Here is an 18,956-nt window from a genome sequence, read left to right as displayed (position 1 = left end):
ACTAGTAAGATTATATTTAATCTGATAAAGAACCCCTGGTTACTGAAACATGTCCTCGGTAGCATTACAAGAGCCCAGCTAACATAGCAAACTCAACAGTACAAAGCATCTTGGTTGAGTTGGAAACACGTCCCCGAAAACCTCAGTGAAAGAGCACAGAAATGTTTTTGCTTTACCTATGCTATTTTACTGTTATAATTTCCTGTTCTTCATGATGTCTACTTGTTTATACTCTTGAAATTAATGTATTCAATGTACACATTGATTACTTCATTCACAGTGCTATCTGCTAGAAATAAATCAATGTAATGCAACAGGTTGACTAATCCAGTATTCAGATGTTACTGAATGCTGCGTCTTTCAGACCTTACTATGCTTGAAGGGATGCAACTGTTTTTATTTTTATGCAGTGACTTTCAGGAACTACCACATTCACACACTATAAAACCTAAGTCTTTTTTTCTCAGTTAAAGATTTTAATTACACTATCTACTGCAGTTAAAAAAAAAAGACAGACTTAACATGAAGTATATATCAACTTTAACTGATACTAAAGTTACTTTCATCAAATAAAAGCTGTTCTGCATTTGCCTTTACAGAAATCCTTCTATTTTAGAGACACCTGAAAATATTGCCATTATTTCAAGTAGAGAAGACACAAAAGGGGTCACAGCCAGTTGTGCCACTTTTACATGCAATTTACTTCTATTCACACCGTACCTTCTAGGAGTGGAAAGTATACCTTGGTGAGCAGGAAGCATTACTAAGGACCAGAGGTGCCATGGATGCCCAGAACAAGGGCATCTCTGTTCTGCCATGCCTGTGCCCACTTTCTCTGGCTTTTAAGACTGCTAGGCCCCTTCAGTCTTTCCTCATTTGTTATGTTTGTAGATTTTTATATAAAGCATACTGAGACTTGAACTTCTGTTCTGACATTCCAATTTCAAAGTAAGTAATAAAAATAAACACCTCATCCATTTGGATATACAGATGGATACACACTCAGAGAACTCAAGACTCTGAAGTAATAACTTTACAGACAAGGCTAGTTTAGCTACATATGAAAAAAAGGTTCAAAAACTGTAGCTTACAACTTATTTCCAAGTCTCGTGTCTCAAAACGACTTTCAGATCTCACACATATGCAAGTCTTCATTAGACATAAACATGTAAAGAAGTTTCCTTAAAAGAAAACCTGTTTTTTACAGAAAACCAGTTACTGCTTCAGTTGCTGTCTGCATTAAAAAGAAGAAATTAAAGTTCGTGATTAATGATAAAGAAAATCCAATGTATTTTGTGTAATTGTTGTATACTCATGTAACATTTCCTACATTCAGAACATCAATTAGCTTTCCTGATCAAAGTAAGAAAGAAAGGCTTGTTCTTTTCTATGGGCCTTTGTCTTAATTTTTCAGACATAAATTAAAATTCTCAGAAGAAACTGGAGGGGTATCTAAAAACAGATTCTCACTTCCCAAGTACCTTAAGAAGCTCTTCTTCCTTCCCATTACCTTCCTGTGACAGAATAAAGTGAATGGGGATGACTGTCCAGAACTACATTTACAGACACTCATATGGTAGGACCTGTTCCTCATCAGCAAACAGCACAATCAATTCTCATCAACAGTTCTGGAGGAAAATCTATGCCAACAGTGGCACAAAACCAGGAAACCAAACACACGTCACACAGCATCCCCACAAGCTAGCGAAGAATGTGCTGCAAAGAAAGTTGCATTTTCCTTAAAACAAACTTCCAGTGGAAAGATAGAGGTCTTCTACATTTTCCAGTGCTTGTCAAGGGTTCATTTTTCCAGAACAGAAACCTGAAAAAAGCAGAAAGATTTCCAGCTCTTCTTACATTTGAAGTTTACTTCCGGGTGTGGGTTTATGAGCAACATCTTGTGGAGTTCAAGCAATTCCCTTGGCTAACTCAAGTTAGCTGCAGACTTGGATCTTAGGTTTTTTCTCTCCTCTGTCCCAAAGGCAAGGTCTTGTATAATTCCTGACAGACTTCTGTCTAATTTGTTCTTAACTGGAGCCTCACAAGTTCCTTGGAAAATCTATTTTACTGCTTCACCATTGGTATTCTTGGTATTCTATATGCTAAAACAGCTTTCCAATCTTTCATTATAGGTCATATTTGCTTAGATCATATTTGCTTTTTTTTATTATTATGGATTTTTTCCTATGGTTCCCATCTTTCTTGGAATACAATGCTCAAAGTGGTTACACTGCTACAATGGAAGCCTAACCAACAGTAAAAAAAAAACAAACAGGCAACTTGCATCATGACTCTTGCAGGCAGAACTTCCTATATCCTGGCATCCTATTTGCCTTGCATGTTACATTACATTGCCTTTGTTCCATGACATGACTGATTCCTGCTTCCTCCTAAAGTTTCCAATAACCCTTGACTTCTATTCCAACCCCAAAATGGTGCTTAGCTACTGTGCAGGCTTGCAAGTTTGACATCTCCAAAATGGGAGGAAAGGCCAGCAACATCTACCAGTGAGATGCAGAGCTCACTACAGGGAAGCACTGTTCCTACAAGAACATATGTATTTTGCTCACTTACAATTTCTTTTTTTTTTTAGGTAATATCTTGGGGGCATTTCCATTAAAAAAGAGCACTCTAGTTTGGGTGAATACAGTGATATTAAAAAGCACAGCAAGCCAGCTGTGGTAAAGCACAGCATGCGAAAGGTAAGAAATATCTTACCTTTCGATGAGTTGAAAGAGTCCTAAGAGGATTATGAAACACCACCAGGTTTTCTTCTTCATTTTTAAAGGGTAAGTAATTTTCCATTTAGGAAGTTTTTACTTATGCTCTGTACATTCCTCCCTGGACACAATCTCTCAGTTACTTTGAGAAGTAACCCAGCAGAACACAGGAACAGTTGCAGCCAGCAGACTGCTGCCCTGCTCTGTCAACCAAGCATAGCTACTGGTTTATTTTCATTATTATTTTAAACAATCTGCTATATTTACTCCATTTGTGAAATAACTAAATTGGTTAATCCAAGAAAAAAGCTCTGGGAACTTGAACCAGGGGCTTATGGAATCTGGAAGGAGGGAGGAAATGAATAAGGCCTTTGAGTGGAAACCCATTGTATAGTCACTACAGGAGAAATACAAGACTGGGCACCCATTAGGGAAAGAAAAAAAAAGAGAATAATAGAATAGCTTTGACATAATGCAAGGGGGAAAAGCCTGCCTGCTTGCTGAACAGTTCCCTCAAACAATGTTAATATTCTCTGCACTTTACTCAGAGCTGTAAGGAGGCTCAATGCTCCTCAAATACCCTGAACAAAACACAGCAGTTTTAGGTGTCACAATATATAAATGAGTCCAAGATAATGATTACTATGAGCTGCCTGTTGCCTATATATCTATTAAAACTTCAGCAGAGCCACTATGAAAAAGAAATATTCTGATTATTCACTTTTATTTCAACTGTCAAACCCACAACAGCCGAGAGGTTTTTGTAGCCATACAGCCAGCCACAACACATTCACTTGATAATCACTGCTCAAAGGATTTACGAAGAGCGGCTTTCAAGTAATTTAGCTATCATGTTTCAATGAACAGTATTAGATACATTTTATATTTGAGAATAAAACACTGAGGTAGAATACTAGCCTGGAAGATAAATGGAGGCCACAATAGGTGAAACCACATAACAAAACTTGCATCAGACCAGAACAGTATTCCTTTTACAAAATCACACACCTATTTTAATTTTACCAGCAAATGGTAGCTGCTTTGCAAAGAAACTGGCATAACAGGTATTTACAAATCTAAACATGATCAAAATCCACAGCTGCAAAGAATTTCACAATCAAGAATATATTGTGGAGAAAGGATTTCATTAAACTCATTAAAAATCATTTAAAGACAATACTTCACAAACTGATAACAGCTCCTGCCAACATGCAGAATACCTCAACTATGCTCAACAGAAAATCATTATCATGGGATAGGTGAGTAGCAAACGGACTTCTTTTAACTATACAAACACATTAAAGTCCTTGTATTCACCTTATATAAATGAGTATTTTATCAGTTTATTGACTCTAAGAAACCCTACTAAGTCCCATAGGCCCAAATTCTGTCCTCCAGCTCCCACTGACCTCACTGAAAAACGCAGCTATGCACTGGAATTTGAGACTTACATTTCAACCCTGTAACAGAGCAGCATTATTCAGTTAAGAGCATTACAAGTCAATGAAGTGGCACTTCAAAAACAGAGCTTGTTACTAACAGATTTGGCAAGACAGACTGCGGAACTAAATATATTTTCTAGAACACAGCCATCAAGAGTATTCTGGAATTTCGTTTGTCCCATTTACCTTTGAATACCTGTGAAATCAATTAAATATGAAATCATCAAGGTTAGGCAGATGTTGCTTGAATTTGTTTGCTTTCTAATTAATCTATCATTTTATTCAAACCATTGTTCTACTTATACATGCAGAAATCTTAAAAGTGGTGACACGGCCATTTCTCAGTTCAAATAACTAAACCAGCATATACTGAAGAACATTGAGCAATTAATTTTAACAATACTAACCATTTATACCACTTAGAAAGTTTTAGGAAGCTACTCAAAATAAAGTCTTCTCTATTACAATACTGAAATCCTTCAAACAAGAAAGGATGGAGGTAGCCACCATTTTCCTCTATTCCAAAGGACCAGAGGCCTTGACAAGCACTTTAACAATGCTCAAGAAATTTTCATTTACCATTCCATGATTAAGAAACAAAACTTAGAAAGAGCACCATTAGGAAATGAAGTGATCACTACAATAAGAATTACAGAATTAAGCCTCCTCCTATAATACATTTAGAATTAAGAAATATGCCTTCTCTTTGCCAAGTTCTGTGAAACTCTTTTCTTAGTGCTTCCAAGTGAAGAAAGTGCTTAAAGGAAGAGTTTAAAAATACACACATGGCATAATATTGGTGCTCCCTGTGCTAGCCAGTTCAAATATACAGAAGGCAAGTCCTTGCTCCATTACTCCTATTTCGTCTACATCTCAGTGAAAGAAGATTAATGTCTTTTGTGGTTTAGTTTCCCTTCCCCTTGTACCCATCAGGCAGAACTGAAACACAGATTAAGTTTTCTGTGCAAGACCTAGCTTTCAAAGACTACAAAAACACAAGTCAAACCCTCTCTCCCGTTCTTCCTTTCCAAATCTCAATAGTTTTGACAAGAAAAAAAAAAAATCAGGTGAAGCTCATGATTTTAGGTCTTTGTTGCCTTTTGGTATTTTGAGCTTGATCAGCCACTGAAAAGGCCAGAAACTTACCTCTTAAAGGTATTAACTGCTTCACTCTTAAAGCAGCAGTTTTGGTTTAAGACTGAATTTTAGGAGACTGTTTCAAGTCACAATGTTTGGCAATTCTGAAGAGACAACAGAAGACCTGTTCCAGGGCTGGGAACCAAAATGTCTCCGTTGTTACATAAGCAAGATAATCCATTCTTCTCCACAGAAAACACTAATTAGGGAATGTATTAAAGTAACATGAAGATAATGAGAAAATGTGAAATTAAAAAAGTCATTACTTAAGTTTTAATTCAGAATCTGACAAATAAGCTAAATAAGCGTGACTTCTGCTACAGACTGCCCCTCTTCAAAACTTCTAGGGAAAAATGTTAGATAAATGTTGGTTTTGAGAAACGTGATGTTTAGGGGCTTCAATATGGAAAGATTAGCCTTGGAGGTGCGTGCTAAAAGTCACAAACCTTGATACTATGAGTAAACCATATAGACAATGCATAAAGGAGTACCAAAAGATGGCAGAAAAAAAACCCAAACCAAACCCTGAGCTTAAAAACTTTGGATAAATTCTTCCTAGGAGAGTATTAATGACAGTGAGAGACAGTTCCATGTTAACTACCTCTGCTTCTAGAAATAAAGGATTTTGCCTCCCCATATGCAATAAAAATTAAAAAATCCCAGCACACAACCCAACCAGACAACCTCACGCCCATTTACCCTCAGCTCATTCATGCCCATCTCGTTTAATCTCTCAGGAAACTGTAACTTGCACAGCAAATGAGTCATTAATCTCCAGTATAATTGCAGGTTGGTATGAATAACTAGGTGCAGGCAGTGGCTTTACTGATAGGAAAATTATACCATGTACCACAGCACATATGTTGAAAGATTCCACTACCTCAAAAAATATCAAGTGCTCTGAGACTGTAAGAAAAGATATGCAGTTCCAGAAATTAAAGACAACATGATCATTATTTCATTTTAGTAATTTACAGTACCCTGTGCCACATGATTTGTATAATCTTCTCATTCTGTAGAAGATGCATATACCAGATGTGTAACCTGCAAGACCTCAACTCAAGTTTTCTGCTCTTTCAAACCCAACTGACTTCTGCTTGGCCAATAGCAGTCTTGATGAAGTTGTTGACTTTACAAACATTTGAAGCTTGTATGGATTAAGTATTATCTGTTGAGAAATTACAGTCCTATTCTTTTAGGGCAGACATGGAGGAAAACAACAAAGCTTATTCCATTCATGTTAGGTATCATGTCTATCATACAACTGGTGCATATAATATTCAAACCAGATGAAATGTATTACTGGAAGAACAAATGAACAATGAGTTCAGCTGTTACAGGTTGAACACTTACAGGTCTATTCCACAGATGTGGGCCATTAACACTTTTTCAGTAATATTAATTAAAAGTCAGCAACTAAAAAGCAAATAGTTTACAGAGGTGCAAATCATCAATATTATCAACGAGACAGATGAGCACAGTCAGTCTTTTCTTCTCCCTTTCCAGTTGTTGACCTGTTACCTTTTATACTCCCAGACTTAATTCATACATTGTTTTAGCTCTATCAGAACTAATTTTTAGTTGGAAGTAGAAGTCAAGAGTGAAGATAAGCACTTGGGGTTTTTTTCTGCATACACTTCGGGAGGCTGAAAGGACAAAATTTAGGAGGCAACAGATAGTTCTTTTCCATTAACAAATGCTAACCAAAAATTTTAAGACCTACAAACCCACCCAAAGCAATGAAACATTCACCATAATCCTTGTATAAAATTTTTTGGAAAAGCTCTCTATGCATATAGTATCTACTTGGTGCTTTCCAAATTACTACCCAATCTTTTAATTCACATCTTTTCAACTTACACTACTGTACTGAAATATTGTAAGCTTTAAGGACATCTCAAATTACAAATGCAAAGTGAAAAGCAACATGAGCTGTTGCTGCCTATCCAGGACACCAGTGTATCCGACTCTGCACATTTAAATCCTTATGGAATCTTACCATTGATCTTTCAGAATATCCAAACAAATGGCCCCAGTGACTGAGCTAATGTTAGGATGCCATATTTTGGTGATAAACCGCACCTAGAAGATAATTTTTAAAAACAAAACCAGTTATTAAATGCCATATATTAAATAAACATTTAAAATAATATTATAAAGAAATACTAATTTAGGAAATATCAAGCTAAAACCAGAAGACGTGATACCACTTATTTCAGGTTTCAAGTTTGCAAGGCCATTTGTTAGACAGAACCCTGCATTACTGAAAAAGAGAACTCGACTGAGAACACCAAACTCATCCCTAACTGCCTTCCCATATGCTGTTGTGTGTGCATATCCCTGCACCACACAAAGCCCGATTCCTTGGTGGGTGGTACTACTTCTACAACCATCCGGTCTCATTACCTATATACAGAAAGCTTTTCAAGAAACCAGAACTTAACTAGATTACAATTAGTTTTCTTAACTGTTGACAGAATCAAGTCCTAGCATGCATTCATTGATCCTGTCCATGTTTTTACACTAAAATAAAGGGTATTCATGCTCACAAAGAACTAATAAAATCAGTTTGGAGTGGGGTTGTTTTTATTTGTTTGGGGGTCTATTTGTTTGTTTGGGTTATGGCATTTTATTTTTTAAAGATGCTAAGAAAGTTAAAAGCAACATTTGCTTCTGAAAGTCTCAAAACCCAAAATCCTCTGAAAGGATTATATATATGCCTTTAGAAATTTCTCTTTCATTTTCTTCAAACCACTTATTTCAGGTTGTACTTTAACCATCTTCTAGTGACTCTGACCTGTCTCTTTCTCATCTCTACCTCCTCACCCCAAATTCTTTTTATATGTACCTTTCAACTTTTGCCCTTGACCTGCAAGCAAATCAGTGCAAAGAGTTTTTCAGACACTACAGCAAAAGACTACACATACAGGACTATAGAAATATCAGTGCAATCATGGTGTATAAATAGGTAAGACCATAACAGTTTTGCTTTCCAGGACAGAAAATAAGAGCTCATGTCAGCTGAGCCACTTATTCAGTAGCTCAACTCTCTAAATCACTTTGAAAATGTAAAAAGCCATGTAAATATTAGTTAATTTCTCACAATGAATGACTGCAAACAATGGCTGTCAAAGCACATTCTGAAAGAGATAAAAAAAAATCTTTTAGATGAAAGGCAGGGCTAGACCCAAGCAAAAAGGCCTCCCATTCAAGACTACAGAATCCAGAATAAGCACTACTATGCTACAGTGCACTGAGCTTGTAACAGCTGCCTATAAACTTTGGAAATGGAAGCCAGCAAGCCCTAAAGCAGCAATTTAAAACCATGGTACACAGAGCTATCTTTCAGTGTCTACGACCCATTTCAGCTCTCCTTATTTTAGCTCTCTACAGAACATATGCAGATGAAAAGAACTGAAAGCAACACACATTTCATTAAGATTTTCTGTGTCTTTCACTCCAGCCTCAAGGAAATCATTCAAAGAACAAAAGCCAAGGAGCTACAGGCACCTCTCCCTTCCTCCTTTTCCCCAGTTCCCTCCCAGTATTACACATCAGGGTGAAAATTATCAAGATCTAGGACACATTCTTAATTCAAAGACACCCTTCAGGCAAACAGAAAACCAATCAAGAAGCTGAGTCAGACAACTCAGGAATCTGCCGGTATGTCAGAAGCCACTGAAAAAAGGACTAAATCAGGGCACAGAAATGCACACTTACAGTCGCACATGGCTGGGGAGAACACTTACTCAGATTGATCCATTTAGAAAGGAAGGGGAATCACAAATTTAAAGTACTAGAAAGATATAGTAAAGTTGAAAGAGCAGGAAGTTGCAAAAATATATGAGTTACTTTACCACACTTATCTCTATCATCCATGTGCATGTTTTATGCACTCCCTCAGTAAAGTTGCAGTAAGACCACTATATTTCTCTATTGGGTCTTCAAGTCACACAACCATACACCTCACTATTTAATTATTACTAGAAAATGGATAGACTCTACTAAATATACCTTATGGAGCCCAAGAAATTAAAAGAACCAATTATTTATTACAACATTTCTTCGATGAGGGGAGAGAGGGGAAGAAGGAGGGATAGCCATATTCTCTACATCAAGTAAAACTATACAAAAACTAAAAAATTACATGAGGATCGATAACAAGGCACAAGATCCTCCCCAGAATTTGCCAGTTTGTACTTTAACGAATAACGAGAGCACATTTCTGACTGGATACAGTTATGCATCCTGAATTATTTCTACCTAAATATGCAGCTCCAGTGGCTACCTAGAGGAGAATTAAAAAAACAGATGGGTAATACAAAGAGACTATACACACAAGCTAAGAAATAAGAATACTCAAAACCAACTTGTTAGTTGAACTACATATCCAAAAAACTGTTTACAGTACCTTAGGAGGATTAAATGGATACGTTTCTGGAATTTTTATCTCTAACTGATACCTTCCACCTGCAAAAGAACAAGTTGGAAATCAAAACAAAAGAACATGACAATAAAGCTTACATTTCTAAATGGACAGGTTTTCAACAGACACATTAGCTAGAAGATACTTATAAACTCCATATATTTTATTAAAAATGCATTTAAGTCAATATAATAAAGTCATATTTGCTTATGTAAATCAGAATCTGTATTTCCTATGTATATTTAATGTGTATATTCTTCTGTAGCTTCTCATCTCCAATGTTGCAATTTCCATGCTCTATTTTAGTAATATACCAAAATATCAACCAGGTATCCCCCAAACAGATACAACAATAGGTCACAGGAACATTTAGCCTGAACATGAGTTTACATTATTTTGACTCTTTTCTGATACCTTATGCCAATAAATCTTCAAATTACATCTGAAATTACAGCTGAAAATAACTATTTCATTTTATTTTAAGCTTTCTGGAACTCTAGAATGTTCAATTAAGTCAGTTAAGAAAAGTTCCCACAGTTTGGGGGGAAAAAAGCAACAACAATAAAAACAACCAGAGCCACCAATGTTACTTCCACTATGTTCTGTATTATTGTCTGAACTAGTTACTTCTGTTCCAATTCTGTAAACATTTTGATACTAACAATACAGCTTGCAGGATTGACAGCATTCAATAAAGGATAGCATGAGCTTGGCAGATAGAACCATGTTCTACTGCCCTTCCGTGAACATTTCTGTTTTCTCTCCCTGTTATCATATCATTACCTATGACTATTTCAATAATAATTTTGTTAACATTCAAGTTTACTATCAATAACTCCTCTTACACAGTAATCTCAGACTGTCTGCCTACTGAAGATCACTTGCCAGGCAGCAGTTTAATGACAAAAAGAACAGAGCATAACAAAACATATACACCAATTTAGATATTTAGTTTTTATTAAAATTTAAAGCATTTCTCCTTATTTGCTATTCTTTCAGAAAGAAATCTTTTAATATGCTTTGTTACAATCCATAAATTTCCTTGAATGAAAGTTGAAGTATCTGCAAACTATTTCCTCTGGGATTTCAGGAGTGATTTATTCTTTTGAAAATCACTGTATTCAAAACCAGCTCTGAAGCAGTCCCAATACACGCTGCAAGATTCACGTGCAAGGAAAAGAAACCCTCAAAGGTATACTCTGAACAGTTATAGTCTATTTCACCTTTTTATCTGTGCCAAAATACAGTTCAGCAGCTAATATCACCTCTCACTTTTAAGATGTAATTCAGTCTAATATACTACACCTGAAACTGGTTAATATCACTTTGGTATTTTTACACTACATTCTACAGCTGGTTTTCCTCAACACTACAGCATCTTGATATTATGTAACAAAATACAACAGAAGAAAGCCCAAAAAATACAACATTATAATAGTTAAGATCCAAGTTGATCACTTTTCTGCTTAGAGGACAGCATAGGTGAAATATTTTTGTAGGCCTGTATATCAACAACGGACCTTAAGTAAGTTCACTTTTCTTTTTGTCTAGATTGAAGCATAATTCACCAACATTTTTTCCTAAGAAACAGAACTATTACACTGTTCCTGAACTGCAAAAATTCTCCAGTCCCTGTATGATTTTACTGCTACACCATTCTGTAACGTATTATAAAACCTACCCTTAGTTATTACCATTTCTTCTGCTTTCCATTAAAACTTGCCTTTAAAGGACAGACAATTACAACTTTCTGCATAACAGGCTACTCAGCCACCAAATATTTTCACCTGCAATGTAGAAGTCCAAAAGATTTAAAAACTGCAGGGACTAATGAGTTGGTAGTATTATTTTTACAGTACTGTTGCCATCCAGTGAAGTTTACAGTTGAAAATACAGGCTTGAAGATTTTGACTGAACAAATCTGGATATTAAATTTCCTTAATACTACATTTAGAAACCGAGTTACACACTACCTTCTACATGCAGGATTTCTCTAGAATTTTTTAAAAAAGGAGTTTGCATACGTGTGGCTCTTCCATAGCTATTCAATACTTGAGATTGAATTAAACAGTAATGGCAGAACATTCCTTCTGTAATCCTACTGGAGCATACATCTCACAATAGAGTTAGGGAATTTCTTCAAGAAAAACAGTTAAAACTTGCTCTATTATAATTTTTGTAGTTACTGTGGCTCACATACGAGCTTGGCTTGAAATTAATACCATGGTTATACAGGGTTCAAAAAGCAAATAAATCTATCCATTGAAAAGCTCTTGAATCACGTAAAGCCTAGCAGCCATTAATCTACACTTCCAAAGGTCCTCACTCCAAACATACATGTTTTAATGTGGGATGCAAACATGTTTCAATTAAAGTTGTCATGAAACACTCTGATAATTGATCAATATGAGTTGACACAAACGACAGAAAAATAAAAGCTGCACAATTTGTCAACAACAGATGGCATTCTTCTTCTCAGTCATACATTGCCAATGTCCTGACACCACCTACAAAAGAACTTTGCAACAGCAGCTTGCTTTCAGACACCTTACTAATTGCGGTCACCTCACAATGGTTCTTGAATTCCCTCCTGTATCGCAGAATTGTCTGATCTGAACTACCACATTAATTAGCTCTCCTTCATAATGCACTTCTTGCTGTGTCATTGTTTAGACTGCAGATGACAGGGATCAGCCAGTAATATGCAGCATGCATTACTGCGTTAGCTATAAAATTTAAACTGCACGCACTGGCAAGTCCTTCCTAATTACATCAGGGAATAAATGCATAAAGTTATGTTACAGAAATATTAATGTTCCAATGTAAATATTTCAAGTATCAGGAAACACCAGAGACTGGGCTGCCAGTAACTTCCATTTTGCTCCTTGGTGCATACACCTTTCAGATATGATCACTTTATTTTTCCATGAGATCCTGGCCATAATCAGAATACATGATAGTTTTAGCTCCCTGAAAGTGCTATTTACTATATCCTCATCATGAAATGTCCTCACATGTATGTAAGTATGCACGCTTGCATTTCAAGTCAACAAATTCCACACTGAACATATAATGCAGATTTTCATTCGCAGGATATGCTGAATATGTGAATACACAGTGCTTGGCTTTTGAAATTTTGGTCTAGCTGAATTATCCAGCATCACACAGAACGCAGTTCTGCAGACAGGCATTCACATTTTTTTTTACCTTCTTCATGAACTTTTGTGACACATGAATATATCTTTCATTTCAAATAACTCTCAATACATGTTCAAAAAAAAATCTATTTTATTATCCTAGGTAATGCTGACCTGAAAGGGGAAAAAAAAATGGCAAGCCATGAAAAACCAACTCATCCAAGGATGGTTAACTCTGAATGAAGAAAAACGAACACCAAACCCCCCAAAACAACACCTTCCCCACACCATTCAGATGTTTCCTAGTATTCAAGCACTTAATTTTGCAACATCTTAACATGTAAAACCAAGTCTTATATACACAAGACCAACTATATTTGCAACAGAACTATTAGACTAATACAGAATAGTCCACTTCCAAACAGGTCACAAGAAAGATCACGTATTTTGGGTACACAGCATACTTTTAGATTGATGGCACATGTTATAACCAGAATAAATTATCAACTTTCAGGACAACATTTTCTGTCAACTACATACTAGCAGCTGGTAAGATGAGGATAGAGAGAGTAGAAGGGATGGGGGGGGGGGGAGAGGGAACTGCCATTATACACTAGACAGCAGAGGAACACCAGGACTCAAATTCTGTAGGGGAGAATCCTTACCATTACAGATTCTCCTGCTTTTCTGTTCTCTCCCTTCCATGCTCATTTCCTTTCTCCCCAACTTCTAAAACCTATCGCATCCCAATCTGCTCAGCCTCTGTTAGGCTGTTTCCTCATCCTTTATCTGCTGTAGGTCTCAGCAGGGGAGACTGGGTAGCAAGCACGGGAGAGACTCTCTCTGCTCCCAAGTCCAATGCTGGTGCATCAAGCAACTAGCCTGGAGAAGCACTCACAAGGGCTGTCCTCCTGAGTGAAGATGCAACAAGCAGACTTTGACCAGCAGCCACCAAACACATATACACCTATACCTATAGGCATAGGTCTGGTTTCTGGACAATACTCAAGTCCCACTCTTAACTCCAAGGCATGGAGCAATGAGAGCAACTGAGAACTTTGCAAACTTTTAATTTCCAAGAAAACAATCTATTTGCCTGTAATATTCCTCGAGACTTTTTTTTTACTGGAAGTTCAAATTCAGGTAGAAATATATACCTGGCATGGAAAAATCTCAGTAAAACATCATTTAAAGTAAACAAACAAAAAAAAAACAACAACAAAATAAAAAATTTAACATCAAAGATCCTTGACTCAAGTACCTTGAATAGAAGGTGTGCCTGCCAGCTCCATTATATATTATACACAAACAGAAAGTTTACAGGTACCAGCATTATGGAATAACTCGGGAACTCTAATGAAGTATGCTATACTAGCTACTGGTTAAAACTTCCACATGTAGTAAGTTATTTTGCTTTTTTTCAGACTGAAGAGATGCATCATACCAGCTTTAATAAACAAGAAAGTCAGTAAGGTATAATTTTTGAAAACATGAAGCTCTATTTTAGAGTCCCGACTCCAGTATAAATTACATGTTGGGACCCAGGGTTGTACGAGATAAATCCCAAATGCAATTTGCAATGGCATCTCTCCTTGAGATAGAAAAATGCAGCATATTTTTGAACGACCACTACATTAGATCACAGAAATACATGTACAATTACATTACATTCTGAAGCTCAGTTTCTTGATGCTTCACGGCTAAGAATAGTCATGTCAAGACGGTAAACAAACAACTAAAAGTCAGAATTATACCAATGACACTGCACAGCTTATACCTGTAAATTAACCTTTGATACAGGATAGTCTATACTCCTGTAGAACAGATCTGTCCTCAGGCAAGACAGAAGTTGAACTAAAATACTTTGCAAGCTTAAAATCCGTCTCCTTTTTTTTTAATCAGACTATGTTAAAACACGCAGCTCTACATTTTTATGTCATAAATTAATTTTACAAATAAAGCATCTCAAGACACAGGATTTGAAGTGTACAATGATTGCATACACAAAAACATTACTTGCCTTCATATGGTGTGTCCGGAGGTCCTGCTATTTCTCCTCTTAATTCTGTAAAATTCTCATCTACAAGATCTACTTTAATTTGATTTTTGCTCGTCTTAAAAATAAACAGAGAAACAAAGAATCGTAAGTAAGCATTTTACATACAGATTTCCCCCAAAATATGGTATTTTAAATTTTTAGAATAGTATTTTTTAAAAATATATATAAAAAATTCAAATTTAAAAATATAGTAACCTAAATGGCTATCTTCCAGTTGGAAATTTACTTCATTAAAAATAGACTATTTGTGAAGCAGTAGAAATTTCAGTATTATTTATACTATCACTACAGTAAACAAAGCAACCTAATGATATAGTATCAACAATCATAGTTTTAAATCCATTACATTTTAAGACAACTGTGATCTTTCCAATCAGCTATTAATTCTACACATCTTAAACTGTAATATTAAACTGACCAAGTTACACATGGGCTTTTTCTGTTTAGAGCAATTTTATTAATAACTGATGATTGTCACTTTCACTGGTATACAGAAAGATTTCCCCAAATGGAGTGTTGATATTTTTAAACAATACAACGATCTGAACAGAATACTGTAGTCTTGCTCAAGATAATGTTTATTTTTAATATTTAAGGGTAAGGTACAATTTGTTTATACACTTGCATTTCATTGTCACCTCCTCAACATTTTCACACCCCATATCAACTTTCCTACAAAATAAAAACACTGTTTTGATACTGAAAAAAAACATATGCTTTCCAGAAACTGATTCTCAGAAGAGTTTAGCCAGAGCTACTCATTCCACTGAATCTGCTTTCCAGATCCAGTGAGCAGCATTTGTGGAATTCATACAAATCTTCCAGCCAGTAACATTTTTGGGAGGATGCAGAGCAGAATCTCCTTTCATAAGGATATACCGTGAAGTTTTAGAGATAAGTAATTACTGATTTGTCCATTCTGCTGCTTCTGTATACCACGCTCACTGACTGCAATGCAGATTTCCTGAATCCACTGTTATTTTTTCCAAGAACTGAAGCCATCTTCCCAGATCCTTTAAAATTGTTCCAACTAGGTCTGCATCAAAAAACCCATGCAGCTGTGCTTCTCCCTCAGAGTAAATCCCATCCATGACATCTATGAGAAAAGAGTTAAATCAGATAAAGCTGATGGCTGCCATCAACTAGTTCTTGCAGCTACCAACTATGTGAACCATCAAGGATGAATAATTCACTGAACAGCTGTGAGATTACTTCTATTTGTGTCCTTCCTGTAAATATTCTATAGATTAAGTCCTCCCAGACAAAGATGGGGCTCCTCTGACCAGAGATGCTCACAGATAGAAAAAAGAATAAAAATTTAAGTTTCACCATGTAAAAAAACCTAAATAAAAGTTTCACTACATTAATCCAATGGTGATCCGGGGGCTTTTTACATTTGTAGTTACACACATTCATTTTTAAAACTTGAGTAAAAAGCCTTCAACCTCCACAAATGAGGCAGCACCAGCAACTGCACAGTTGAGTCTTAAGTACTGCACTTCAAAAAACAGATTCCAACCATGCTGTAAATGAAGAATGCACCATGCACCTCCAAAATCAAAAGCCAGTTAAATACTATACGTAATGGGAGTTTTACCAATTTGTATCTATAAACTATTTTTTTTGTTTTAAGCTCAGCATTGGATCTTGTGCTGTCTTTCATTACATTAGCTAAGACATCAGAGAAAGAAAGTTAAAGGAACTGATGAAATTCTGTTTCTAAACATATTTTAGATTTATTTTCTTTCCTGTTACTGTTCATGTAAGTTGCCTGACCACAAAGTAACTGAATAGTTTTCTTTCAAAGCTTTGTTTCTGTAATACTGAGCAGCAGAAGGACAGACTGTCCCAGCAAGACAGCCCTCTCCAAGAGCCAGGCACTATAAGAAACTCCCTCTCTAAATTAAAACTCAATCACAGCCACTCACATTCCTCTTGCAAGCTTTCCAACCACTCTTTTAAGTGTTTTGCTCTCACTATTCCAACTGGCAACTCATTCCATAACCTTGGAATTGTTAAACGTATTCAGGTTCTCTTGCTCTCCACCTGTCAACATCACCTGGCAAGCTCCAAGTTGAGAGCAGTTCTTGTTCTTTACAAGTAAGCCCATAACTTTCCATCTTGAGGACTGAAGCAATCGCAAAAGGGATAAATTTCAAGGATACAATTTATGGTTAACACACAGTGAGCTTGCTTGATTTTCTACTTAGCATTTTACTTTTTCTCAGTGCCTTGCACACTGCTGTAACAGCTTGGATAGTTCATATTCAACCTTCATATTCAATTTCAATTAGTACACCACATTCACTGTTTTCAACAACAAATACTTTGTGACTTCATAAATCTGGTGAAAACCAAACAAACAAAACGTCTGTTGCTACACTCAGTTTCTTGCAAGAGTCAATGATGCTGGTTCTACAATTTGAGACAACTGATTTTATTACTATAGCTATGGCTATCGCTGTGTGTCTGACACCAATGATCTCAGCACAGAATTCATGAATCAACTTGTGATCTCATACAAGAAGTTTATTTGCCAGAAGCAGCTCTTTCACAAAGACCTCATTATGCTTCCATACGAAATCTAAAATAGCATCACCTCCTTTTGATTCAGCAACAATTTGGTGACTAGATCACTGGGCTAGCAATTCCTGAAATATGAGCCATGCCATCACTAGCAGCATTTCTTTCCATAATCTCAGTTTAAATTCTCTAACAATATAATTTCCACTGGCATTCCTTGCCAACATGAAAACCCTCCACCAACACCAGAATTCTTTTCTAGGAACCTACAGGCCCAACACTACACCAGCAGAACTTTCCATCGTCACACCTGAAAATTATTTTGATCAAGAGTGGAAAAAGAGAGAAAGGAGTGTTAATGTAACATATTACATAATGTATGATACCACTCCCTCATCTTTTTTGATTCGCATTCTAGTCAGATCATGCAAAGCTGTTTTTTCATTTTAAGTGCACCCCATGCTAACACGGCAAATAAAGATTTATTAAAACAAAAAAACATGCAAACAAAAAAACCCACCCTACTTTTACCAGAATTAGATTTGGAGTTTAAAACTCAATGGCTACTTCTGAATAAACGTGCATTAAAAAATAAAAAAGATAAACCACAAAATCCCACTATTCCATGCAGCAATTCACTATCTCCTATCTGTGATTTCATAGGTCCTGCAACATGATTTTCTTCCATTTTAAGCAGAACATACTTTATACTGGATAAAGTACTACTATTTGCTGTTAATTTACTTTGGTTTTGCAGAAAATAATTAGTAGAGAAGTCTAGAAATGTAGGTATATTAAATCCCTCCCATAAACAGAAAAACCCTAACCTGAAAAGACACACATATAAATGATCAATGATGTCTGTAAACAAAGTCTAGTCACAATAAAAGCAGCTAAGTATTAACCATTTAGTCTTTAAGACCAGAAGCTCACACATTAAGGAAAAGTATTACAGAACATACATGCCAAGATTTCAACAAAGATTAAGGAATAACTTTGAAAAACTTCTCCAGAATTTTCTCAACCAAGGACAAAGTCCACCAGCTTGCGAGGGCATCCATTGAAAACAAAATGTTTTCTACAACTACTTGTGTCCCAATTACGCCAACACAAAAAAAGTCCATTTTTATTTATTTTTCGCAGTTTTTTCAAATTATTTTTTATTCCTCTATGCAGTAAATGGGCAATAAAGACTTCCTAATCTATCTTAAATCTAATAATTTAGATGCTTCTTTAACACAGCTTTGATTTACAAATGCAAAGTAGGTACTTCTGAACATCCAAACATTTTCTATTGATGCTACAAGGATCAATATTTGATAAGCCAAATTAAGAAAGAAATACTTCACCCTACTCTGAAGCCATGCTAGCAAAATTAATCTATGGTACTATGAAGTTACTAGTGCCTCATAAAACTCCTCGCCTCATAAAACTCCTCTTACCCTACCCCCCATTTTATATTCAACCACAACCATCCTACTCTACACAAAAATCTGGCATGAACATCTCTAA

The 18,956-nt window shown here is 36.0% G+C and overlaps 1 protein-coding gene across 2 annotated transcripts in view; it reads right to left on the bottom strand.

Moving 5' to 3' along the window:
- The window catches only part of UBE2K (ubiquitin conjugating enzyme E2 K), a 44,306-nt gene that overhangs the window by 12,677 nt on the left and 12,673 nt on the right, over nt 1-18,956 (bottom strand). For both annotated transcript variants that reach the window (XM_031048898.2, XM_005149121.3), the window contains 3 exons: nt 14,883-14,976; nt 9,711-9,769; nt 7,299-7,381 (listed from right to left, as the gene is read on the bottom strand). In XM_031048898.2, the coding sequence (XP_030904758.1) occupies nt 7,299-7,381; nt 9,711-9,769; nt 14,883-14,976 (236 nt within the window). The remainder of the gene's footprint in view (nt 1-7,298; nt 7,382-9,710; nt 9,770-14,882; nt 14,977-18,956) is intronic.

The sequence above is a fragment of the Melopsittacus undulatus genome, chromosome 7, assembly GCF_012275295.1.
Source record: "Melopsittacus undulatus isolate bMelUnd1 chromosome 7, bMelUnd1.mat.Z, whole genome shotgun sequence".
Classification (NCBI taxonomy): domain Eukaryota; kingdom Metazoa; phylum Chordata; class Aves; order Psittaciformes; family Psittaculidae; genus Melopsittacus; species Melopsittacus undulatus.
Note: the sequence above shows the minus strand (reverse complement) of the source record. Positions and strands in the feature narration are given on the sequence as shown.